This window comes from Hermetia illucens, chromosome 2, assembly GCF_905115235.1.
Source record: "Hermetia illucens chromosome 2, iHerIll2.2.curated.20191125, whole genome shotgun sequence".
NCBI lineage: Eukaryota > Metazoa > Arthropoda > Insecta > Diptera > Stratiomyidae > Hermetia > Hermetia illucens.
Genome location: NC_051850.1, coordinates 92,160,159 through 92,187,062, shown reverse-complemented (window position 1 = coordinate 92,187,062; position 26,904 = coordinate 92,160,159). Strand labels below are relative to the sequence as shown.

The 26,904-nt window shown below is 41.1% G+C and overlaps 1 protein-coding gene and 1 long non-coding RNA gene across 3 annotated transcripts; one reads left to right on the top strand and one right to left on the bottom strand.

The window, feature by feature from the left end:
* Positions 1-9,435: 9,435 nt before the first annotated feature.
* Positions 9,436-10,540, top strand: LOC119650197. Its single transcript, XR_005249240.1, has 3 exons — positions 9,436-10,013; positions 10,121-10,352; positions 10,418-10,540. It is a non-coding gene; the product is annotated as an uncharacterized LOC119650197 (long non-coding RNA).
* Positions 10,541-21,042: 10,502 nt separating this feature from the next.
* LOC119648912 (uncharacterized exonuclease C637.09) lies at positions 21,043-24,363 on the bottom strand. Of its 2 annotated transcripts, none has more exons than XM_038050819.1 (2): positions 23,747-24,363; positions 21,043-23,497 (listed from the first exon to the last, which is right to left on the bottom strand). In XM_038050819.1, exon 2 carries the CDS (start codon positions 23,446-23,448, stop codon positions 21,220-21,222), a length of 2,229 nt encoding a protein of 742 aa, XP_037906747.1. In that variant the 5' UTR covers positions 23,449-23,497; positions 23,747-24,363; the 3' UTR covers positions 21,043-21,219. The 2 variants fall into 2 exon arrangements, with proteins under 2 accessions (XP_037906747.1, XP_037906746.1); XM_038050818.1 differs by lacking the exon at positions 23,747-24,363 and adding an exon at positions 23,562-23,740.
* Between the last annotated feature and the right edge of the window lie 2,541 nt (positions 24,364-26,904).

The following is a 26,904-nucleotide window of genomic DNA, read 5'->3' as shown; positions in this document are numbered from 1 at the left end:
AGGCACCGCCACCGAACAAAAAAATACAAACCGGGATGGAAAGATATATTACCATCACTGGTAAAAAAAAGCAAAAGCCAACCACGAATAACGAGCAAGTTAAGCCAAACGAAGACACTACCACAACGAATTCCGGCAGTAGCAACTACTATAGCATCCTAGCGGACAAAAGCAATGACGTCAACGTAACCATAAGAAAAACTACAAAACCACACTCCCCCAATCACAACTGGACGGAGTGGTACAAATTTAAGCATCGAGAGGTTCATATGTCCAATGGATCGGTAACTGAGAAAATTTTTTTATTTATTTCAAATCCCGTTTTTTCCCGCCCACGTTCGCTTAATCAAATCAAACCGAATTCAGTGCAACGATTTTTCATTTTCCACTGCTGTCCAGGGTCTCACATCAATGAAACCTTTGTGTGAGCGTCATTCGTAGCCTCAACAAGTCGCGAAAAGGGAAGCTGAGCGCTTCAGGTATGTGAACGATTTTGTGAATTGCTTATATAAGCATATTTGAATGGTCACTTGCCACATTTGTACGTAGCTCGTAATGTTTATGCATTTAGTTTATCAGACGGTTCACTTTACTATGAGACTAACATTCAAAGCCTTAGAATGCGAGAAATTTGCACAAAACTGACAATTGACCTGATATAACTCCGCTATATAACTACGAACGTTTGTGATTCTAGAATAAACTAAAGGTGGGTTCCCCCGCCAATTTCTAAAAAAAATATTTGCAATAAATATAGTAATAAACTAAACTCAACGGGGAACTACGTTACTCACTGTATGCAATGGGATGCGGGTCCCACCTTCCGACCAAATTTTGTGTCAATTGTAGTACTCGTTTCTAAGATATAAGTTGTGACAGTCAAACGGACGCACATATAGACAGACAAACAGTAAACCGATTTTAATAAGATTTTGTTTTACACAAAACCTTAAAACCTTAAGCGGATTCCATCTCATTGCCCCCAATAATTTTTTTTTTTATTAATGTTCTTCGTGGTCGCTTTCCAACACTCATAGTGTTCGGACGTATTTTTCTACTTTTCCATACTAGTGCAAATTAATGAAAGTAATCAAAAAAACCTTTAGTAAAGTGCAAGTGAACCCATTAGTGAACAAACAACAAAAACTCTACACGCGTCGTTCAATAGTACGCGTAAAACGATCTCAAAACAAAGTGCAAGACAATCAAAATTCACCTGTGCAACCAACATGTGCCACCTCCAGTGAATTTGTGAAATTTCCAATAGACATTAAAATGCTTACTATAACAAGTAATAAAACCTTTACAACTAAACGCAAGAAAAGCAAAAAACAGGTCAACTCATCTTTACCAATGACCAACAATGAGAATGACGACATGGAAACCTCATCCGAGGAAAATATAAGTGACAATGATCAAGAGGCACCGCCACCGAACAAAAAAATACAAACCGGGATGGAAAGATATATTACCATCACTGGTAAAAAAAAGCAAAAGCCAACCACGAATAACGAGCAAGTTAAGCCAAACGAAGACACTACCACAACGAATTCCGGCAGTAGCAACTACTATAGCATCCTAGCGGACAAAAGCAATGACGTCAACGTAACCATAAGAAAAACTACAAAACCACCTCCGATTTACATCAGGCAAGCGGCCAGCAACAAATTAACCACCGAAATCGGAAAAATAGTTGGAGCAGATAACTTCTACATAGTTGACCTCAAAAGAGGAGATATAAAAGAAACTAAAGTGCAAGTTGTTAGCGAAGTGAAATATACAGCTCTGGTAAACTGGCTGGACAGTAAAAAAATGCAATACTACACCTACCAGCTGAAGAGTGCCAAAGGGCTTAAAGCTGTCATCAAAGGTATAGACCACCTTGTCGAACCTCAAGAAATCTCTGAAGAACTGAAAGCAAAAGGATTCGAGACCAAATCCGTGCACAACATAATTAATCGATCAAAGAAGCCACAGCCTATGTTTCTTGTGGAGTTAACACCCGAAACCAGTGTGCCGCCCAAAGGGAAACCTCATCCAATATACAATTTGAAATATCTACTCCACCGCAGGATAACTATCGAAGAACCACACAAACGTTCAGGCCCTGTGCAGTGTCAGAACTGCCAAGAATATGGCCACACCAGAACTTACTGTAAATTATCATCAGTCTGTGTAATCTGCGGCAAACTACACGAAGCTAAAGCTTGCCCTAGCAACAAAGCGGACCCCAATAGTAAAAAATGTAGCAATTGCGGAGGCAACCACACCGCAAATTACAGAGGCTGCCCTGTCTACTCAGCCATAAATAAACTAACGGCTCAGAAGAAATACTCCCCGCCAACAACCTACAAACTTCAACATATCCATCAAACGCAAAACAATCAACCAGCTGTAACAAATTTTACTAGCCAACCGTGTACCCAACAAACATTCTGCACCCCTCCCCAGCCGACATATGCGGAAATGCTGCGTTTCCCTCAGCCGACAATTAGACAATCACACATTCCGATATCAACCAGCCCAACCAGCACTCCTGACACCACAACTCAAATACTATTAACACTCGCAAGCAACATCCAACAGCTAACAAATACGATGCATCAAATGCAGGTAACCTTAAACAAACAAACAGAAATACTTAGTCAACTTTTAGGTAAATGAGCAGCATCAATATCGCCCAATGGAACGCAAACGGTATTCTCAAACATCGCAACGAGCTAGAAATCTTTCTCAGAGAAAACAACATTGATGTCATGCTGTTAGTCGAAACGCACCTCTGCAGCAAAAACAACCGCTTCAAAATCAACGGTTATAATACCCATCTACAAAACAACCCAGAAGACAAGCCATGTGGAGGAACAGCTGTGCTAGTAAGAAATAGGTTAAGATATTCTCCTGTACCTAGTGTTAATTCAAAATTTATTCAAAGCTCGGTAGTTGAAATTACCGATCAAAATCAAAAAATCATTCGATTAGCTGCTGTCTACTGTCCCCCAAAAAGCAAAATAAGTGAAAACCAATTCTCTGAATTTTTCAATACTCTAGGACCCAGATTTTTCGCGGCGGGCGATTTTAACGCCAAGTCGCCACACTGGGCTTCACGCCTAACCACCCCCAGAGGTAAACAGCTCTTAAACGCTGTATACAAAAACAATCTCCATTGCATTTCAGGGGGATTGCCCACCTACTGGCCATCCGACTCCCACAAAATCCCAGACTGTATAGATTTTGGTATCTTTAAAAGCCTAAATCCCAATCGCATTAGGGCCACTACTACGATCGACCTCTCTTCGGATCATTCACCAACCATTTTCGTGCTTAGACTTACGGCCACAAATTTCCAAGAAGAAGACAAACTAAACACTAACAAAACCAACTGGCACAAGTTTCAGAAACTTTTCAACAAAAACTTTTGCTCACAAATCAGACTTAAAACTCAAACGGACATTGACAACGCACTGCAATATCTGACTAGCACTATACTAGAATGCATCGAATTAGCTACTCCCAACCATAAATCCCCGAAAATATCCCATCCCGATACTTCTCAGAATGTCCAAGAATTGCTTAAAGCCAAACGAAAAGCAAAACGCGAATGGCAAAACCTACGCTCCCCAAGAACAAAAGCAATCCTGAATAAAGCAACCAAAACACTTAGACAAGAACTTATCAAAGAAAGAAATGAAAACATTCAAAAATTCGTTCTTGGACTAAGCCATTTAGCAGACACAAATTACGCAGTATGGAAAACAACAAGAAGAATTAAAAAGTCAATACAAGCGGAAACTCCAATCCAAAGTCAGCAAGGCGCCTGGATCATATCTAACCAGCAAAAAGCTGAGGCCTTTGCTAAATATTTTGAAAAAGTATTCAAAACGGAAGGTGGTGATAGCACCCCACCTGATATCCCTAACCACCATACAACTAACCCATTAACACCCCTAAAACTCAATTTTTCAGATTTGCTCAAAAAACTTAAAGTAACTAACCCTAAGAAAACCCCAGGCCATGATTGCATATCAGGGAAAATGCTAAAGGAACTTCCGCTCTCAGGAAAATCTGCAATACTATTTATCTTCAATGCAATTCTTCGTCTTAACTACTATCCTGACACCTGGAAACACGCCAGGATTACAGTCATCCCTAAGCCAGGAAAAGACATGAAAAAAATTGAATCATACCGACCAATAAGTCTGCTCCCAACCCTATCTAAACTATTCGAAAAGCTTCTATTTGACAAAATTCTAAAGGTAATAGAAAAGAAAGATATCATACCCTCTCACCAATTCGGATTCAGACAAAAACATGGAACGATCGAGCAAATCCACAAAATCGTTAACAATATTAAACAAGCCCTAGAAAGAAAAGAATATTGTGTAGGTATATTCCTAGATATTGCACAAGCCTTTGATCAAGTCTGGCATAAAGGCCTCAAGATAAAAATAACTGCCCTCCTCCCTAAAGAATTTCACGCTATACTATTTAGCTACCTAGATAGCAGAAACTTCAAAGTAAAATATAAGGATGCGCTCAGCTCAACCCACTACATAGAAGCAGGTGTACCCCAAGGTAGTGTACTTGGACCACTTCTCTATCTATTTTACACTTCAGATCTCCCTACAAATAACAAAATGCTGACCACCACCTTTGCTGATGACACCGCCATCCTATATAGCCATCCTAATCCATTAACAGCCGTCAGAGAAATCCAAGGACACATCAACACGATAATGAACTGGGCCAAAACCTGGAAAATCAGTGTAAATGTTAACAAAACACAGCAGATAACCTTCACGCTGAGAAAAAGAACATGCAGACCTGTCACCATAAACGGAAATGAAGTCAATCTTTCTAACGTAGTTAAATATCTTGGGCTGTACTTAGACAGACGGCTCACCTGGAAATCTCACATTGAACATAAACGCAACCAAATCAAAATTCAATTCCGCAAGCTATATTGGCTAATGCACAAAAAATCCAAACTCAACACTTTAACAAAAATAATGGTGTATAAATCTATATTAAAACCAATCTGGACCTATGGCTTGCAACTTTGGGGCACAGCCAAAAAGTCGAACATCAACATAATCGAGCGCGTACAAACAAAAATTATTAGGTCAATTTTAGGTGCACCCAGGTACGTTAAGAACGAAATAATTCTTCGCGACACCAATACTTTAAAGGTTGCAAAAGAAGCGAAAAAGTATAGCAAAAAATATATCAAAAGATTAGCCAACCATCCAAACACTACAGCTAAAGACATTCTTCTTTCCAACAATTACGCAAGACTAAAAAGAACTGACCCACTGCAACTAGCCAACTTGCAATAACATCTACCTTACAACATCATACAAATAATAACAAATCCACTACAAATTGCAAATAAAAAACCCGCCACACTCATCAATTTTCTTATAGTACTCTTTTCCGTTTAACCAAACCAGTAATATGGGAAATACTCAAGATAAGCACGTTGATAATACCGGGGAGGTGACGAACACAATCATAGTAGACACGGTCGACGTACAATCAGAAAGAATAGAAACTATTCTCATCATCCTCACTGCAACAGTAGGGTGCTCCTTTGCGTACCAACTGTATAAGGACTACAGACGCAGCATCAAAAAAAAAAAAAAAAAGATAGACCGAAAAAGTCTGACTATAGACATAAACTACATAGCAATCCTTTCCTGAACCCTTCAACCTTAAGAAATTCCCTACGAATTGGTTCCAAATCTAAATCTGAGATTAGAATAAAAAGGCTAATTATATTAGTTATTAAAAAGATTAATTGTATTAGTTATAAGCGCTTAGCTATAAATTTATAATAAGACTTGAACAAAATAACTCTTTTCAAACACTGGCTTGATAGAGTGAGAATATTCTATTTTAGTATTAAGATTCGCCACACTACAGGCTAGAGACCAAAAGGTCTAATTCTTGTTGTAAAAATGTTTCTCTGTAAATAAAAAAAAAAAAAAAAAAAAAAAAAAAAAAATGTTCTTCGTGAAATTCTTGCAATGTAATTTCTTGATTCTCCTTCCAAGAAGCCCAGTCGTCCCAGTGAACCACAACGGTGGTGTCCCTGGAAGTCCGCAAGCAAAATTGCTCTGTTAGAGTCCTGTGAAAACACAGCGAGGATCGAAAAGCGGGCATAGCAGCAAAGCACCTAATACTAACACTAATGGCCAAGCATTTAGACTCGGACGATCCTACCTACTGAAAAAATAAAGGAACTCTATTGGTGGTTGCCATTGGCAAACTAACGGAAGAATTCGTTGGGAACTCCCCGCATCATCGAACACGTATGCAGAATGGTGTACTTCTCAATGGTTTGAGTCAGACTGAATGAAAATTCCGGTACATCAAGGGAAGTTGTGGGGGATTCAGGTATAGTATCAATATATCAACAATATACGGGGAGCGATCCGCCTTATCATCTAACAGCACGTCAGACTTGTTGTGTGCTATATAAGGACAGTTATAAATATCAAGTACTGCCTACGGCTCATATCGGTAAAACGGACATGTAACCGTGATCAGCTCATGCTTGTGTGTAAGGTTTTGATGAATGGCCGGCACCATAACAGTACAGTCAGAAATGAGCTAATTAAAAGTCTCTAACGTCGAACCAAACATTCTGCACTGATCGCTTTCCACCCGATCTTTTATTAGGAGCTTTCTACAAGCTCGCGACCATACCTTCCTGAATGCCACACAGAAATCCTTCTGTCTCCCCAAAGAGCTCCCCAGCACACAGCCATCTGCATGCAAGAAACTCGCCTGCACTTCGCTGTAAAAATAAGTGCATAGCGACTGAATTTGGTGGTGATATAGTGCGTAGTGTTAACCACGCCCCTGCCTCTGATGTTACGAGACACGTTAATCCGCTCCACGGCAGATTTTGAGTGATGTATTCCGAAGTTGGACATAGTAGTCTTTAACCGCCGACGTTTTCCAAAGCGATCTTCGTCCACGTTAATTTACCGAATGCATAAGCCAGTGAAGCGATAGCTAATACATTTAGTATGCTTATTTCATTCCTCCCCGAGGTATGCGTTTTTGACACTAGTTTCACATGCCACAGGATTTCGGACAGCAGAGCATCCTCCAGATAACCAATTCGAGCAGGGATTCCTTGCAGAATTCCTAGGTTTTCTCAGAAATCTGCCTCGGCCATAGCTTGGATCTAAAATGCTATTGAAATAATTAAAACTTGTTGTTTCTCTGTCGTTGGTGTGAATTTTTATTCTTGCAAATAACGATATTTCGGGAACCACTTGTTCCCTTGATGAAGCACTGATCAGTGCTAACAAGTTCCTTGTTAGCACTGATGAAGGGAACAAGTGGTTCCCGAAATATCGGTTTTTGCAAAAATAAAAATTCACACCAACGACAAAGAAACAATAAGTTTTAATTATTTCAATTAATTAATCGTTGGAAACACCGCATAATTTCAATCAGATGAAATGCTATGTCCGGCATGCGGCCCGCGATGACCTCTACGGATGGCTTGAATTCAACACTTGTCTGATACAAACTCCATCCGAATATCATGGATGATATTCGGTGGCGATCAGTACCAGCATATAATTTGACGTCGTTTGTCAGCTTGCGTTTACAATGTAGGCGATATTTTATTACAAACCCATATTCTCTAGCATCATTCAGTAGCCATGAAAGGCTTCCCCCTGAAGGCATTGGTAGTCAGCATGCTAATCATTCTGGGTGGGTAACCCCCAAAGCCCACCTCAATATTATTTTGCTTCCGTTACCGAACACTGTGCTGTCTTTAAGCTCTGTCAGGATTCGTCAGGTGATCTTTAAAGGCTCCGCTAGTTCCTCACGTACGTTGGATTATGAACTTCTGGAGTGACCTTTGCCATACCGTCGTAGCCGACTGCGTACAACAGAGAGATGGCCCAGAATTTCAACAACGGATGTCTCGCTGGGGATGGTATAGTTCCGGTAAGCCTTTGCACTTTATTTTTCACCCAGCTGGCTGGCACCGCCAGTACTGATTTGGGTCATTTTTCATCTTTAATTATTTTTCGTTTTTTTTTTTGTTTGGAATATGTTAAAATGAAGTTAAGCTAAATTCTTGTTGATTTGAGGATTCCTTTCTCGCTCTACCTCTCTAACTACGCAAAACTCACCTAAAAAAAAAGGGCCATTCTTCAATATAATGGCCTGCGAAGATAGGGAGGGAATCTCAAAGGCCGCGCTTCATAGCACATGTGAAGCAGGAGAATCCATTGAGGATGCGATCTGTCGTGGATCTTCCCCCTCGACCGCGGCACTCAGGTTCGGAGTTTTATGGCTCCATGCGCGCGTCAAACACGAACAAGAATAAGGATAGGGGAATACAACTTTGAGACCGTTGACAATTTCTCCTATCTAGGGTCGAAAATCACAACCGATAACAACTACGATGATGAAATCCGCGCACGGTTATTGTCAGCCAACAGAGCCTATTTCAGCTTACAAAGACTGTTCCGCTCGAAACGTCTCACCATAGGGTCAAAGCTCTTACTGTACAAGACAATGATCTTGCCAGTCCTCATGTATTCCTCGGAAACTTGGGTTCTTAGCAAGAAAAATTGCGAACTCTTGGCCGCGTTCGAGAGAAGAATCCTCCGAAGAATTTTTGGCCCCCTACATGAGGATGGACGATTCCGTAGCCTACACAATGACGAAATGTATGAGCGATACCATGACCGTCCGGTTGTGGATAAAATCCGGCACAATAGGTTACGGTGGGTGGGTCACTTAATCCGTATGGATGAGGATGATCCCACCCGGAAAGTCTATAAGGGCAATATCTATGGTAGGAAAAGAAGACGAGGCAGACCCTGCCTAAGATGGAGCGATGGCGTGGGCCAGGACGCCAGACAGCTTTTAGGGATATCGAATTGGTGGACCTCGGCGCAAAACCGGGATGTCTGGAGTTCCTTATTAAGGCAGGCCTACACCGGATACCGGTTGTTGCGCCGTTGATGATGATGATGCGCGCGATTAGGCTTCCATTTTTTGATAGGTGCACGCGAAATCCCATGCTGGTTTGATTTTCAGGTTCCGGCGCGCACCCACGTATCAGTTAAAGGAAACTTGAAGTTTTATTAATGACACGTGACGAATCGAAGTGTTCAAAGTTCACAACTTCGAACAATCCGCCTAAGTTAATCTTTCGACAATTTCAACCGACATACGATAGTGAAACTTTCTTTAAGCTGAAAATTAATCTAATATTAGAAGAAAGCACTAGGCATTACACGGCAATTTATCAGGGTTCATGTAACTTTCTACCTTAAATTTTAAAAAATACGTTGGCATACGTGCCTACATTGACATTTCCAATGTTTTAGATACGCTCCACGCGTTGCAACTGGGAATAAATTCTAGTTACCCCAGAAAACAGTATACTAATTTGAAATAATAAAAACTTGCTTTTTCTAATCGCTCAATCAGTCAATAAATAACACTAGCGAATAGAAAAAGCCAGTTTTTATTATTTCAAATAATTTAATCGCTAGAAATACCGCGTAATTTCGCTCAGAGTATATTAATGGTCACTAGCTATTATTTTGAAAATTTGTGACTAAGAATTTTCATGCAAAGATCAAGTCAAATGTTGGAGAGTAATTGAAGTTCAGGACATACTTGACTGTTATGACAGTTGGGTTGTGGAGCATTCATTCTTTGAAACTTTTTTTTAACAAGGACGTGCACTTCTAAATTTCAAACCTCTCCTTTCAGAGACGAAGCCTACTCCACAAAGAAGATGAAGCCATTTCGATAAACTCTTGTATGCTACGAGTAGGGTCATAGATAGGAAACCTGGGCCGGGGTGAAATTTATGCTTTCCAGTGTTTTCACTTTGGCCCCGATGAGGGTCCATCAGCCCCCCTTCGATGGGTATCCTCTTAAAGAATCTCGATTTTTTTAGCTCCGTTTTCTTCCTGAAAACGCAACTAAACTCCGACACTTATCTCAACGTTGAATACACCTGGGTAATTTTTTTATGCTATACATACGCTACACATTTTTTTCCTGAAGGTAGTCAGGTTCTTTGTATCAAGAACATAACAATAATAAACACAATTTTCATGCCCAAAAGTGATTCATTACAGAAACAAACCTAATGACAGGGGGGTGAATCCCCCTGTCTCGGAGTTTTAGCGGGAGTATGGCATCATTGAAATAAAGGAATATTAAGTGGGCCCGCATAATTTTCAACTCAAGTCTGGATTTCCTCTCTGCGGTCCTGGCTGTTAAACATATGACGGAATACTTTCATCAAAAACTTGGAGGCAAGCATCGATGATGCAGGAAATAGTAGATAAATTGGGGTAAACTTAGAACATCAATTTAGGTTTGATAAAGTTGGGGTGACATAGTTCCCTTTTAATTTTAGATGTGACGTTTATATCCTCTCACTTTGCGTCAACACATGGATGGACTGCAAAACCAACTAGTTATTAGAAATTACCTAATCGATGAAAAGGTTTGGATTTGAAGCACTGAAGGTGACAAATAGTCGCTGAAATATGCATATTTGTGAAAAATAAAATTCAGTAAAGTGAAAACAGCAACGATTTTTCCGGCTTTTTTTATGTTAGTTATATAGCTTTACCTAAAAGCTCTAGCTTAACTTTTGCTAATAAAAATTTGTTTTGCAGGGTGGACATAAAATACGGTATCACATTTTAGCCAAATAGTTAATTTCGAGTAATACATAATTTATTGAAATGAGAGACATGATTTGCTGTCTACCTTCCGGTAAGCAGATTTATGCAATCGGTTGATGATAGGTGATTAGTCACCTGTTCCTGGTAAGCTCTGCAAAAACTAAGTTATGAATGAACAGGTAACCATCACCGAGGTGCTCATTTTTAAGGTTTTGTCAAAAACAAAACCTTATTACCGAACAATGTCTGTCTGTCTGTCTGTCTGTCACACGCATTTTTCTCCAAAACGGCTACACCGATCCAAACGAAATTTGGTGGACAGATGGGAACTATGAAATCCCACGCATACAGCGAGTGGCATAAATTTAGGTGGAGTTTAAAGGGGGACTCCCCATACATGCAAAGGGGGAATTCAAAATTTTTTTTCACCGGATATAGTTGTGTAGGGTATCAAATGAAATACACTTTCCGAGACTGGCATTAGTTTTGGCATAAATTGCAAAGTGCGTGAGTAAGGAGTCAAAATGTACGCACTTGAAGTGAGACAGGACTCATGTTCGGAAACTACCCAACCTAAAAATCCGAGAAAAATCAGGGTGGTGCGTCTAGATGAAATCTAGGCCTCAAAATATGTCCCAGTCCGATATCTGCTCAAATAAACTTGCTAATAGTATATTATTACCTTTTCGAAATTTACTGAAAAACCCCCCTTAAGTTCATCCTAGGACTTCCGACTTTCGTACCAGCATAGAGGACAATATTTTGTACATACGTGCTAAATTTCGTGAAAATCTGGCAATTAACGCCAAAGTTATAGCAGTTCAAACTTAGCAATTTCGCGCGAGTTTACTGCTTCCAAAGCCATGCAAATCAGATGCTGACGTCATAATTACCCGGAATAATTGACATTCGCGTGAAATATTAAAGTCGCATTTATGAAGAATCTACTTATCTGCACCACTTTTTAAGATTTTGTGTAGAACACTTATGTGAAATCTAATCTTCGAGAGATGTTCTATTCCGGTATCTGCTCAAAAAATTTACTAATAGTATATTATCAACTTTTAGAAATTGACTAAAAAACTCCCCTTAAGTTACTCCTAAATTTTGCACCGACATAGAGGACAGCCTCGTGCATACACATGCCAAGTTTCATGAAAATCCAACTATTATTGGGAAAGTTATAGCAATTCAAACTTATCAATTTCGTGCTAACCAGCAGCATCCTAAGCCATACAAATAAGATGCTGACGTCATAATTAACGGGAATAATTGAAATTCGAGTGAAATATTAAAATTCCATTCAAGAAGAACCTAATTCTCCCTAGCCCTTTTTTATATTTGATGTTGGTTAAATTGTTGGCGTTTGCTATTATACTAATATTAAACTCAGAGTGTGAAGCGTATGAGGTTGACTATTTCAACACAGGGCTTTCCATCTAATGATTTATTTAAATTGCTTTCTAAAAAATAGATGCCAATAGAATTTTTAACTATGTGACACGGAACTGTCAGGTTCATCGCTCCTCACATCTTCTTCTTTTTCTTCAGCCTTCAGTTCACAAGCGGGGTTGGCTCGTCGTGATCGGTTTCGTCATTTTATTTTATCAAATGCCTGATCAGGATGTAATCGCGAGACCTTCAAATCCCCAGTGTATCATGCGACCATTGTTTTGGCCGGCTTTTTGGTTGCTTACCATTGACTTCGATGTTCTGACCAATACTGGTTGTTGAATTATCGTTAGCGTGAATTACGTGACCACACCATCGAAAACGCCTCTCTTGCAGTTTTTCCACGATCGGTGCAAACCCATATCGATCGCGGATATTCTCATTTCAGACGTGATCAAAACGTGTCACGCCACCAGTGCAATGCAACATTTTCGTCCCCATTACCGCAAGACGCCGTTCATTGTCCTTTATAGTCAACACTCAAAATATAGAGAGCGACAGATGGACGACATTGCGGTAAATTTTAGATTTGGGACGTGCGCTGATACGTCGATCACAAAGAACACCAGTTGCGGAATGTTACTTCAGCCAGGTGGCGTTAATGCTTGAAACATTTCATTACGTAGTTCTCCATTGGCTGGTAGCATTGACTCGAGATATTTAAATCGCTCAGTTCTTTCAATGGCAGTAATCTGCCCCTCCAGATATTTAAATCGCTGAGTTCTGGCAATGGTGGTAACCTGCCCAGAACTGAGCGATTTAAATATCTCGGGTCAATGCTATAAGCCAATGGAGAACTACGTTATGCTCCTCACATAGGGAAACACAAAACCTTTTTTACCTGAAGCGTCAAGCTTCCGGTTTCCCGACTTGTTCTGTACTACTGTCTCTACAATGATCTGGAAAAGTTAAATTCAAAAATTTTGAACAAAAATGACGTTTAATAAGATGGGGATGAATACAAAAACGAATCAAAGCTATCACTCGAGATCGTCCCTTGCGTCAGGTCCACGAAATCGATCGTTTTTTTCGCCATCAATTATATCCAGATATAATCTAGAGTATTTGGACAAATTGATTTTTCGGTATTCGGAGTCATTCGGATATTGCAGTATTAAACAGGTACGGTGTCGTATATTGGGTTTATGTCGGTCGATGTAATGAAGTACCGGCCCGAACGACGCTCGAGTGACTTCACTATAAGAGCGAGAATTGAAGCCAAAGGGAAACAACGACAACATTACTTTTTTTAAAAAAACTGGAGTTTTATAGACCAGGTATAGTAGATTAAAGGACAGTTAAAATTTTATTGGTAATAATCAGATTTTAATTTTTAAATGCGTTTTTCTCGAAACTGCATGTTGAAAATTAAGTGCCATCATAGCTCAAAATGTATTAAACGAACTGCTTTGAAATTTTCACAATTTATTTAAAACATAATTCTACAGTTCGCAAACTAGAATAATTATTACTTGATGTTTTTTTAAACATACATTAAAGGAGCTGTGAAAAAAGCATGAACATTTACAAAAAAGAACTTGTTAGCACTGATGAAGGGATCAAGTGGTTCCGATATATCGGTATTTGCAAGAATAAATATTCATACCAACGAAAAAGAAACAACAAGTTTTTATTATTTCATACAAAAAAGAAGTTTAACCAGCTACCAACAATTTACTTTTTGATATTTTTAATAATCTTAGTTCACGAATCGGGGCATACTCTACACGTTAAACTACTGTTGATTTTTCTCCTTAAGATGAGTAAAGCACCCTCTAGCGTGACAGCCGGAAAGGACCTTTTTTGTATATGGGTGGATAAGTTGCCGCGCAATAAGGGCGATATCGGTCCGAAAAAATTGTTGCGTATGCTCAAGATATTAATAAATATATGGTGGAAAATCATCTTCAAAAAAAATCAAGAAGCAGAAAACGGCTCTTACCTGAGATGACCCCCCTAATGGTGACTATTTTGTGAACAGCATATTTCCTGGCAGACAGTAAATTCGAGTTCTGGTTCACTTATAAGAATTTGTTTTTTTTTAAGTTTATTGAATGTATATTTTTTGGGTAGTACTGTAGCATTGCTAAAACTAAGCTATCAGTTAATTTATGATCTACCTCAAGTGGACAACAGCATCACTCTCATCATTCACTAGTTTAGTGTTTCAAGGAAGACTATCTTTATGTGGAACTTGCGAGTTCCAGGATGAGTTGAAAAAAGGAAAAAAGTGGAAGATCACGTGTACTACAACTGACCGACAAGAAAAAAAATAAATATACTACTCAAAGGAAAAGTTGGACTCGGAACAAGGAATGCAATGAAAATCCTCAATCTGTCACTTGAATATGAGAAATCCAAACTTATCATCATTGCCGAAAAAAATATTGTCGGCCTACCGAAAGTGCCTTTTTAATGTAAGATGGAACACACTGCGGTACCGCCAAAACGAAACAGTATCTTCCACCAATTTCCCATAGTTGGAACGGATTGAGTTGGCATCTCTCCCGATTGTAATCCCACAAAAAATTTGGGGAGGAATATTAAAAAGGGGAAAGTTCAAAGAGCCTATCCCAACCAATTGTCAGCTTCTAACTGAACGAGTGTGGAGTGAAAAAGAGCAACTTGACAAGGGCCACATTTTCAAATTGCCCGAGTGTCCAAGAAAAAGTAACCCTTCCCTTTAAGGACCTAATTTATAAAAACGTCGAGAACGTCATTATCAACGACCATGACAAAGTTTCAATGGAGGTAAACTCTCTCGAAAATATTTTCTTTTTGACTTTGGAGAAGACCCTGAAAACCTCCCAGTTCAAGCTCTTTTTCACAAAACAAGATCAGAATCCCACTATTGTCCAAAATTTGAACACATAGTTTGGCACATTCTCGATCGAAGAACTACACTAACGCATGTAATATTAGATGGACGGCGGACGTCGCAACGAATGAATTCGTTATTGACGCGTTCCAGTTTCCAGAGCTTTCAAGCCAAAAGAGTCGCACACATGGTGATACCGAAAAAACGTTAGCAGAAGAATCTCAACTTGGTGTTGAAATAGTTTTTATACAAGGCAGTGAAAGCGTATCTAACGCTATTAATGCGTGAAGCGACATCAAGTTCGTCAAAAACAACCTTTTTAATATATAAATTGGTCAAAACTTTCGATGGTTTGCCCATTAATGCCGAGAAGGAGAGTGGAATAACCCGTAAGACTGAAAACCTTGGTTTTGTTGGTATGTATCTTCAGTCCGACTCTGCTTGTCTCTCTTTCCAAATGAATCATTTGGTCAATGTTCATGACTCAGTTAGACAGCATGAAGAAATCACAGATAAAAAGAAGTAATATTGGCGACAGAGTGCAACCTTGTCGGAATCCACTTTGACGCAATGACACAATAACATTTTGCACCATCATATGCTGTCTTGATAATAGCTATTAGTTTCGCCGGAATGTCCCTCCTACTTGAAGCATTCAAGATACACTCCCTCCCCTGTCGCCTGCCGAAAGCCTTCTCGCAATCGGTGAAGAGAAGGTGAAATGGAGATTTGATGCGTTCCAGGATTATTTTAGGTATTATATGCTCTTCTTTTGAATCTTAAAAATCATCTCCTTCCACTCTCTTGGAAAAAAGTTACGGATTGTAAGGATTTCCGTACGAGTGGCAGCAGCAGATCCACAGAAACTGCAGGTATAGTGATGAATAACTTTGGAAGACCGTCGAGCCCAACGGCTCAACTCCGTTTGAGTGCTTTGATGGCCGAGTTGGTTCTGCTTCTGTTTGGAGGAACAGTCCGCATCTGAAAGTTACGGTAGTTAGCCATTTCATTCACAAGAGCCAAAAATTCATTAGGCCCAGGGGACGTTCGACTAGATGCACCTGATCAAGCTATTAACTCATCATCATCATCAACGGCGCAACAACCGGTATCCGGTCTAGGCCTGCCTTAATAAGGAACTCCAGACATCCCGGTTTTGCGCCGAGGTCCACCAATTCGATATCCCTAAAAACTGTCTGGCGTCCTGGCCCACGCCATCGCTCCATCTTAGGCAGGGTCTGCCTCGTCTTCTTTTCCTACCATAGATATTGCCCTTATAGACTTTCCGGGTGGGATCATCTTCATCCATACGGATTAAGTGACCCGCCCACCGTAACCTATTGAGCCGGATTTTATCCACAACCGGACGGTCATGGTATCGCTCATACATTTCGTCATTGTGTAGGCTACGGAATCGTCCATCCTCATGTAGGGGGCCAAAAATTCTTCGGAGGATTCTTCTCTCGAACGCGGCGAAGAGTTCGCAATTTTTCTTGCTAAGAACCCAAGTTTCCGAGGAATACATGAGGACTGGCAAGATCATAGTCTTGTACAGTAAGAGCTTTGACCCTATGGTGAGACGTTTCGAGCGGAACAGTCTTTGTAAGCTGAAGTAGGCTCTGTTGGCTGACAACAACCGTGCGCGGATTTCATCATCGTAGTTGTTATCGGTTGTTATTTTCGACCCTAGATAGGAGAAATTGTCAACGGTCTCAAAGTTGTATTCCCCTATCCTTATTCTTGTTCGTGCTTGTGTTTGACCAGTGCGGTTTGATGTTGTTGGTTGATTCGTCTTCGGTGCTGACGTTGCCACCATGTATTTTGTCTTGCCTTCATTGATGTGCAGCCCAAGATCTCGCGCCGCCTGGTCGATCTGGATGAAGGCAGTTTGAACGTCTCGGGTGGTTCTTCCCATGATGTCGATATCGTCAGCATAGGCCAGTAGTTGGGTGGACTTGAAGAGGATCGTACCTCTTGCATTCACCTCAGCGTCACGGATCACCTTCTCGAGGGCCAGGTTAAAGAGGACGCATGATAGCGCATCCCCTTGTCGTAGACCGTTGTTGATGTCGAATGGTCTTGAGAGTGATCCTGCTGCTTTTATCTGGCCTCGCACATTGGTCAGGGTCAGCTTAGTCAGCTTATTAATTTTGTCGGGATACCGAATTCTCTCAGGGCCGTGTACAGTTTTACCCTGGCTATGCTATCATAGGCGGCTTTAAAGTCGATGAACAGATGGTGCAACTGTTGTCCATATTCCAACAGTTTTTCCATCGCCTGCCGCAGAGAGAAAATCTGATCTGTTGCTGATTTGCCTGGAGTGAAGCCTCTTTGGTATGGGCCAATGATGTTCTGGGCGTATGGGGCTATCCGGCCTAGCAAGATAGTGGAGAATATCTTATAGATGGTACTCAGCAACGTGATACCTCTATAATTGCTGCACTGTGTGATATCTCCCTTTTTATGTATCAGACAGATAATGCCTCGTTGCCAGTCGTCAGGCATTGATTCGCTGTCCCCTACTTTGAGCATCAGTTGATGAACCACTTGGTGTAACTGGTCGCCTCCATATTTAACCAATTCGGCTGTAATTCCATCGGCTCCTGGCGACTTATGATTTTTTAGCCGATGAATTGCACGGACTGTTTCTCCTAAACTTGGTGGTGGCAGTATTTGTCCGTCGTCTTCAGTTGGCGGGACCTCCAACTCGCCGATGTTCTGGTTGTTCAGTAGCTCATCAAAGTACTCAACCCATCGCTCTAATATGCCCATTCTGTCGGAAATCAGATTTCCGTCTTTGTCTCGACAGGATGAGCATCGAGGTGTATAAGGCTTCATCCTGCTGACTTGTTGGTAAAACTTCCGCAGCCTGGTGCGGTTGCTCCCTGTACTTTTCTAGTTCACAGACTTGTTGGTTCTCCCAGGCTTCCTTTTTCCGTCTGTGAAGTCGCTTCTCCGCTCGACGGAGTTCGTGATAAGTCTCTGCGCGTGCCCGCGTTCTTTGAGAATGCAACATTACTCGGTATGCGGCATTCTTCCGTTCCGTTGCTAACTTACATTCATCGTCAAACCTGCCGTTCCGACTCCTTTTGCGGCTGGGGCCAAGTATATTTGTGGCCGTATCCATGATAACGTTCTTCAGGTGGTTGTGAAGATCATTAGTTGATGCTTCATCTCCAGGTCCTCTATTGACTGCGGTTATTGCGGCATCCATTTCCCTCTTATAGGTGTCGCGGAGGGTTGTGTTGTGGATGGCTTCAGTATTCACTCTCACCTGATTGTCAGAGGGGATTCTAGGTGGTATTGTTATTCGAGCTCGGAGCACCATGCCAACGAGATAGTGATCCGAGTCTATATTGGCCCCCCTATATGTTCTGACATTCATCAAGGCTGAGAGGTGGCGGCGTTCGATCAACACGTGGTCAATTTGGTTGAAAGTGGTCCCGTCTGGAGAGGCCCACGTATGTTTGTGGACCGCTTTCCGCTCAAACCAGGTACTTCCAACAACCATTTCGTGTGACCCTGTTAATTGAATAGTCCGCAGTCCGTTATCATTTGTTTTTTCGTGTAAGCTATGGGAGCCAACGTATCGCCTGAATACGGGCTCCTTCCCTACTTGGCTGTTAAAATCCCCAAGTAAGATTTTGATATCATATCTGGGACAGGCTTCGAGGGTTCTTTCTACTGCCTCGTAGAAGGTATCCTTCTCCGACTCTGCAGTCTCCTCTGTAGGGGCGTGAACGTTTATGAGGCTTATATTTCTAAACTTGCCTCGCAAGCGCAGAGTGCATAGCCGTTCGCTTATACTTTCAAAGCCGATAACAGCAGGTTTCATTTTTTGGCTGACTAAGAAACCTACTCCGAGCACATGGTTTACTGGATGGCCGCTATAATATATGGTGTAGTGGCTCTTCTCCAGGAAACCGGTCCCTGTCCATCGCATCTCTTGCAACGCTGTTACATCAGCCCTATATTGGGACAGGGTATCGGCTAGCTGCTTATCAGCTTCATCTCTGTACAGGGAGCGCACGTTCCATGAGAAAATGCGCAAATCGTTGTTCCTTTGTCGTTGCCGGGTCCGTCGTTTTAACATCCGTCCTATCCGAGGCTCCTGTTGTGGCTTCGTAACAGGTTGTTTTCCGTGTAGGGTTGTCAGCCCTACCCAACCCCCAACCTGGAGGACCAGTTGGTACAATTTGTCCCGTTTTTAGGCGCGGGAGACTCGCCTTCATCCTTCTCCGTCTGCAGCTTTTCGTCAAGAAAGAGCTCCCAGCGGTCACCACGTCGAGGTGGAGATAGGGTTTGGTAGTAGAGCTGTTGGTGTTGGTTCAGCAGGCATTTCCCAGGTTTTATGCTCCATCGTGGGTACCAATCCACGTTTCGCCCCGGGACCTATACTACCCTTTGACCACTAGCTTAGCTATTAACTACTATGATATTATTTTATATTTAAATAAATTAAATAAGCTAATAATCCCCACATTTTAGATCAGAAATTTTTTTCTTTTTATAAGTCATGACCAACTCGCTCTGCTACAATGCTCCTTTCATGGCTTGTTACTCCTCAGGTAGTATGCCATGTGAGTGCAGGGAAGTCTAATATGATATGTAAAGTCATACTGAGCTTACCCCTACAAAGTGTATACATAGACAGAGAGTAACCGCATAATAAAGTATCCACAAAGCCAAGGACTGGGGGAAAAGACTATGAGAAAGTGGAAACGATTTAAAAAGAGATGCAACGACAGGGGATTCTAGATAAATATCCAGCTAATTACATTGAGGTATTGAAGAATTATTTTAGAAACTAACTTTCTAGGTTCTGGAGTAAGAAGGAGCAGTGAGATCTAATTGGACAATATTGTACTCAGCAGGGCGAATACAGATGACTGGAAACTTGCGAACTTGATTGTAACACTGAAACAGGTGAAACGGACCAGAAACTCATTTGGACCATATAAATCGCCTGGTACAGATACGCGAATACACTTTAAATTAAGTTTAACTGTTAAAGTAGTCTTGCCTAGGAAATAAAAATGCGTGATCTTTCAGAAAAAAGTATTCCATCAACAGAAGCAGAACAGCGGTTAGTTAAAATTAACAGAACCAATGTTATATTTAGTTTCATGCTCCCGATACTTTGGTTGAGAAACACATTTATTGGGGTTAATATTCTTTTATAATAATAATACGCATCCTTACCCATCGGAAAAACTTTGTAAGGGAGCACTTCATAAGGTAGTCTCAGGCGGTCTACTTGAATATAGCACGCTGACAATAGTTCCTTTCGATCAACATACGCGGGCAGGCACGGATGGCACAAACACATCTCTGTGATGAACCCCCGTACTCAATCCTTTACTATGGTATCTTCAAGTAGAGTAGCAGACTCTTACTATACGAAACAGGACATTATCAACACACTCATATTGGAAAAATGCCTGCAAACAATATCAGGGGTCCTGGAATTTTTTTATCAATGATTTCATCAGTCCAGATAAACTTCGTTGATTTTTCACTAACATTCTCCCATACACGGATAATGCGCATTCCAGGATATCTAATGGCTTCTGGTGCGTTTGTCGAGATACTCCATACTGGAAGGTTGTCAAAATCTCAACCAGTTCATGCAGGGATCTTCGTCTGATTTTTAATAAATTACCATTTGTTTTCTTCTTCATGGTATAGAGAAAACTCCAGCGAAATAAGTGACGAATATTTCTCGACTAACAGAAAATTATAATATGTTCGATTTTAGCACATTCTATAGGTATGGGCGCTAGTGTACATGTAAAGGTGTCTCCCGAGTGGTCGTAATTCGACTAATATATGATTGGTGTGAACCCCAAGGACCTGATGGACTTTGAACAGATGAAGAAGCCGAACTCTACGTCCACCTGATATATAAATATTATCGTCGCCTCTTTTTCCCCAATTTACGAACTTCGGGATTAAGCATATTGCGATATTTCGATCCCACTTCCGAAAGGCTTCTGAGAAGGCACCGTGCTACATGAGGGAAGCTGTAACCATCTGTATTGGGCAAGAGAATCCGAGCAATAAAACCAGAAAACATGTTTATAGGATACAAGTTCAGGATTTATTGCCAACATTAATGAATTTTATTTCAGTAAAATATCGACAAGACAAATTGCATTTTTTAAATAAAGAGATGGTGTCGCGCCATCGCTACTATTATTTAACGATCGTTTAAAAAATATAGTTGTATATTTGAAATTAAAAAATACTATATACACATCATACAGCGATTGGAGTATCTGTTGCGACATCTGTACCACTCTTTTTTATTTTGACCATAGCAACACCGCTCGACGCACCGGGCGTACCACCTAGAAGAACTACGAAAAGTCCGTTTGCTGCGACTGTCTCCCAAAGTCGACTGATCCATTTGTCCACGTTTGAAATGGTCTTTTCAATGCGCGATAGTTCCAGGCGCTGCGGGGCAACATTCAGGTTAGTAATGGTAAGCGCGTAGTTGGAACTGACGTCTCTTGTTTTTCGGATTGCTCCCTTGTTGCCCTCCGTCCGGAAACAATCGATAGATGAAGGCGGGTTCTTTCCGTTGCAAAATTCATTTGATGTGGTGTTGCTGTTTTCGTTGTGGATTGCATCGTCTCCGGAGTAGACTTTCGCCTTGTTGTTAAACACTTTGTGGAAATCCACGTTCATCTCCTCGGACGTGATCACGGCCGTCCGGCGCTCCACCTTCGCCACATGCGCGAACAGATTGTGCGAGATGACCTCCTTTGTCTGGGCTCCGATCGTTACTTGTGTTTTTAGTTGTTGTGTTGTTGTGCTATATACTTCATTAGCTTTTTTCCTACCATCTAGAACAGCGTCGCCGAAATCTAGTCCCTTGGACAGTTTTAACTTGGTAAGCTTCAAGCTCGCCAGACTGTCCTCGAATGGATCGTGCCCGTCCATGCTTTGCTGGATCACCTCACCAAGGAACTGTTGTGCCAACGTTGACAACTTCGCCTTCCGTTTCCTTTCTCCGGTTATGTTGAAAATGATGCTCGTGTCGATGATGTACGGGTGCATCATTCTCATCGCATGCAAATCGGCGTTCAGCGACTGACCCACGAGAATCGCGTCAGGCGGAAGGAGTCGACGTATATCCTCCTGTACTTCTTCCAGTGTTTTTGTTACATTAATCATCATTTCTGGGGTTATCCCCGAGTATGGCGTTAAGTAGTCTATGATTTTGTTGGTTGGGCGCACCAACGTCTCGTAAACTGGTTTCATGTCTTCGCCAACGATGGAAATCCGAGTTAATTCGCTACCGCCTTTTGTCGTTTTACACATTTCACAGTCCAAGCCGAACAATGGACTTCTTGGCGTTACCTCTGAGTACACATCTTTCGTAAATTTGTAACTCTGGAAACGATTGGCTAATTTGCCGCGCAACGGAAGCGGATAGCCTTCGTCCACCATTTGCAGTGCCGAGAGGAGCAGTTGGGTGCGGGGAAACGTGTCGCCGCTGGGCACTGTCTGGTCCACGGGGGTATCGCTCGGACCGTCTACTGGAAATATCGTCTTCACTAACAGAAGTGGATCTTTGTTCGTCTCAATGGCCGTCTCAAGACTTCCGTAGCGTTTTATCAATTCTTCCTTTTCGGAACTCGTCAGAGGTACCGCTGCCAACTCTTCAATGATTTTCCCCTCTTTATGAGGCGGCATTATCACCTCCAGCTTATTCTGGAACACCCGATTGGCCTCTGAAAAATGGTTCTCATATGATAGAAAGTGAAAGAGGGAAAGCCCCTCGACAACGAGGACCAACGTGTGCGACAGCCTTTGGCTTTTCTCGAGATGACACCACCGCCAAGGGGTGCACGGCGATCCGCCCCCGAGGATCGCGGCCATCAGTAAGTGTTGTATGTCTGTGAGGAAGATGGGCGTCCTACTATTCACTTCCAGTGACAAAGAGGCCTGTTCGCCTTGCTCTTTCAGCCGCAGCCTTGGAACATTGCGAATGGACCTCTTCCTTTCGTTCAACTCCCGCTTCAATTGTATGTACTGACTCTCGCTCAGCTGTAAGTTCTCCTGGCTAATCCCTTCACTGGTTACCTTCCCCGCCTGCGGTTTATGTGCGTCCTTCTTATCTACTGGTCTGTTATTCTCAGAGCTCTTTGACTTTTTCGATGGTACGTCGTCGTTACTATTATAAAAGTCTCCAATGGACTCGATCTTCATACGCTTGCTCTTCGGCTCCTCCATACACCCGTTGTCGGCTATTTGTTCCGATCCACTCTTCCTTGAAACTTGCTCACCTCTGATACTGTGGTTGCTGCCCTTTGACGCAGCTTCGCTGCTGCTGGAACTGCTATTACTGCTCTCTGAGCTCGAACGAGTTTTTTTATTCCGACGATCCCTGTCGTTCAATTTTATGATTTCTGCCAGCGCGGCCATTTTTTTCTTCTTTTTCTGTAATCGTGCTTCCTGTTTCGCAGTTAAAGTTTTCATTCCGAATAAGTTTGCCGAATTTTGTGTTGGCTTTTTCAACGTCCGCGAGCTGCAAGTACAAGGAAAGACCAACATTAGAGAGAGGACCCAGTGGGCAGCAGTGGCTATCTCACAATATATAGGGGAGAAGTGCTAAAAAATATACATAAACCCTAATTTGATAATAATGAACGTGTTGTAAACTCATTGCAAATTTTACAAATAACGGCAATTTTTCGCGTTTTACCGTAGCCTTACTGATAGGAAAGAGTAAAAATCAAACATTCCCGAATAATTTCGTCTTAGCGACGACACTCACTTTCATTTATTTTGCGAAGCTGATCTATCTGTCGCAGTTGACTGCGATCATCGAAATTGCTGCACTTTGTTTTGGAAAGGGAGCGAAAACACTTGACTCGACACAGGCAACAAATGCAGGTATAAAGCACCATGTGCCCGAGTAAACCGCACTTTTCACAACAAACTCATGTCAAACTAATCAAATCAATATTGTCCAAGTGTTCCTCTTCTTTATAACCGAATCTACTCTGAGTTGGCTGCATTATTGCTGATGGTGAAAAGTGCTGGCAGTGTATTGTGAAAATCGTCGACGCTGAATTGTTTAGACAGAAAATATGAAGAATATGTGTGCTGGTTGGGAATAAAGTTTGATGATATACGCGAGGAATGCATAGAAGAACTAAATCTAAATTGTACCTGTTCCAGTATTCATCATGTTATGAAGGAAGGCTATGTTGATACATTTGATCTGTGCTAAGGTGGCGAATATTTGAAAAATTACAACATTCTCATCACAGGCCAGAAAATGTTTTTTTTTTAGACATCGATTCATTATAGAACGCGTACAAAACAGAAAAGATGTAGTGCGTTCAAAACTTATTTGAATTATGGCCGCGTGGATATTGCATCCGTACTAATCCCATAAAGAAAGACAATTGAAAAAAAGCATTTTAATGTGAATCATGTTTAAAACTAGGAATCATTGACATTAAAAGGTCATTAGACTTTAAATACTTGCTATTTAGGTTGTGGATTAAGTCGATATTCTGTTTTGCATTATTCAACTCGAAAAACCTTTGAAAATAACTTCCTAAAATATTTTTAAAAAATGAATATAGTGTAAAACGACTTTAAGCATGAGCGCGTTTCTCGTTACTGTTCTCGCAGTCCTGTGGTATCTACTGTGTATATGGTACATTCTTTCCAAAATACAGATGTCTTCCATTCATTGGCTTATAGAAAAGAAGGCTTACTTTTGTATGGCCTTGGGGCCTTAGGCAAATTAGCCAATTTTCGAGGTGTTAACTTTGCCACCATCTATAAAATAGCTAAATAATGAGATTTTTTTTTGCACTCTCAAAAAATAGATTATTTGGCAAGGAAAAGTTATACAACAATAATAATAACAAGTTATAAGTTATATAATAATAATGGGGTGGTTTAACGTCTAGGCACCACGAAGACCAGGAGCATTGCTCCGCCTGCTGCATAATATTGTCTGCAACAGGTATTCTACCCAAATCCCTCACGGCTTCCCTTGATGTCCTGGGACTTTCACACAGTCTGGTCCAAACCATGCAGAAGTACACCATTCTGCATACGTGCTCGATGGTGCGGGGAGTTCTCAACGGAGTCTCCCATTGACCTACCACCGGCCACCACCACCAGCGCCCCTTTAGTTTTTAAGTAGGTGGGATCGTCCGAGCCTAAATGCTTGGCACTTAGTGCTAGCATTAGGTAAAATCCGGTATCTGCCGAGATTGTGACAGCTCGAAAATAATATTAATAATAATATTTAGTAAAAGATTTGAGAAAAAAGTCATTAAAATTATTTTTCTTTGCCTTCTAATGTATACTCTATACCTGACTCGGTAATATAAGCAAAAAATTCCAAGTATCGCTCTGTGCTCCCAATTGATTCGATGCTGACCAACGAAAGGGTATGCTGATGGCATCATCCAAAGGCCAGTATCACGACGATGATCAATTAAGTGCGGTCGGCAGTGTAAGAATGTCTATACTCCTAGATCTGCCATTATTGCGAACACTTCAGGCGGAGTGGCGATGGTTGAAAACGGTTGGTCTTTTAGGGATTTGTGGCATCAAAACGGCCCACCACAGTGCTAATTGGACTCTTTAGAGCGGCCAATAATACCTACCTACCCCATTGCCTTTCAAAAAGGTGCTTGCCCAATCGCTGCCCGTTTAGAGTAATTCAGTTTTATTTAGGAAGGTAACAATGTGCCCATCGGGCTGCCTATTTTGCACAGGTCATTACCGTAAACCGTCGTCAAGACCGTTCCTTGTGGGATCCTTAATGGGACATTTTAATCTGACTTACTTCGTTATTTACTTTAACAGATTGGGTTCGGTCAATTAAAAATTATGAGTTTATCGTGGTCTGCTGTATCGAAACCTTCTGATATCCAAGAATATTGCTATGCACTTTTCATTTCCGTCTAGTGCATTGTATCATAGATAGATTTAGTTACATCAAATATTGTATCAGCGATATTTGAATTGTCCGGAAAGCTCAAGTGGTTAGAGCGCTGAGCTGTCGTAGTGGAAGGTCGCGGTTCAAATCTCACTGCTGGCAGAGGGATTTGTTATCGTGACTGGATGTCGGATACCAGTCGACTCAGCTGTGAATGAGTATCTGAGTCAAATCAGGGTAGTAATCTCGGGCGAGCGCAATGCTTACCACATTTCCGTTTACAGTGTTCTGTAGTGTACCTCTAGGTCTTGAATGAAATGTTCTAACATACTTCAAGACCCTGATCCAATATAGGTTGTTGCGCCAACGATTATTATGATACTCGAGTTTCTTACGAAAGCATACTGGTTAATATATTAACAATTGACATAATATATTAATAATTCTTACAACTAGGAGAGTAATTTGCCACTAGGTCATATTTCAAAGCCAAATTTTGATGGGAAACCTTACAGACGTAGTTATGGTGGTTGCCAAAAGAGGTAATGTTCAACATCCTGTACGCAGATCTTATGTGTGTTTAAAAATGCGCAACCTAAATGTGGATTTGCAAATTGAGCAGTCATATAGAATGAACCGTCTTGACAAACAGTGAAAGAATTTGAAAATGGTGAAACGATAAATTTTCAGAAGAAGTTGGTAAAATCTAGGTCTCGGAAATTCGATTCAACATTTGGGCAGCATGAAACATTGCTATTTTGTTTTGTATTATGTAGACATCCTTTTATTTTCTCAAACCTCCATTTTGCAAATCTTGATATTAACATTCTTTTCCATATAAGATTTGGTTGAAGACGTGTTAGATTAGGCGTACAATTATACATATATGTTAATGAGCTTGTTTTGTCCATATAGTAGGTTAAGTATTCATATTTCATAGAACTAGTCGGAATACCGGAAGCTGGATGCTTCGAGTATAAAGGTTTTGTGTTCATCTTATGTGAGAAACCTATGTATATAGC

Coding starts and splice junctions, on each gene's coding strand:
- LOC119648912 (XM_038050818.1), bottom strand. CDS start 23,635: ATGAGTTTACAACACGTTCATTATTATCAAATTAGGGTTTATGTATAT. Junction 23,498..23,561: donor GCACTTCTCCCCTATATATT/GTGAGATAGCCA, acceptor TTGTACTTGCAG/CTCGCGGACGTTGAAAAAGC.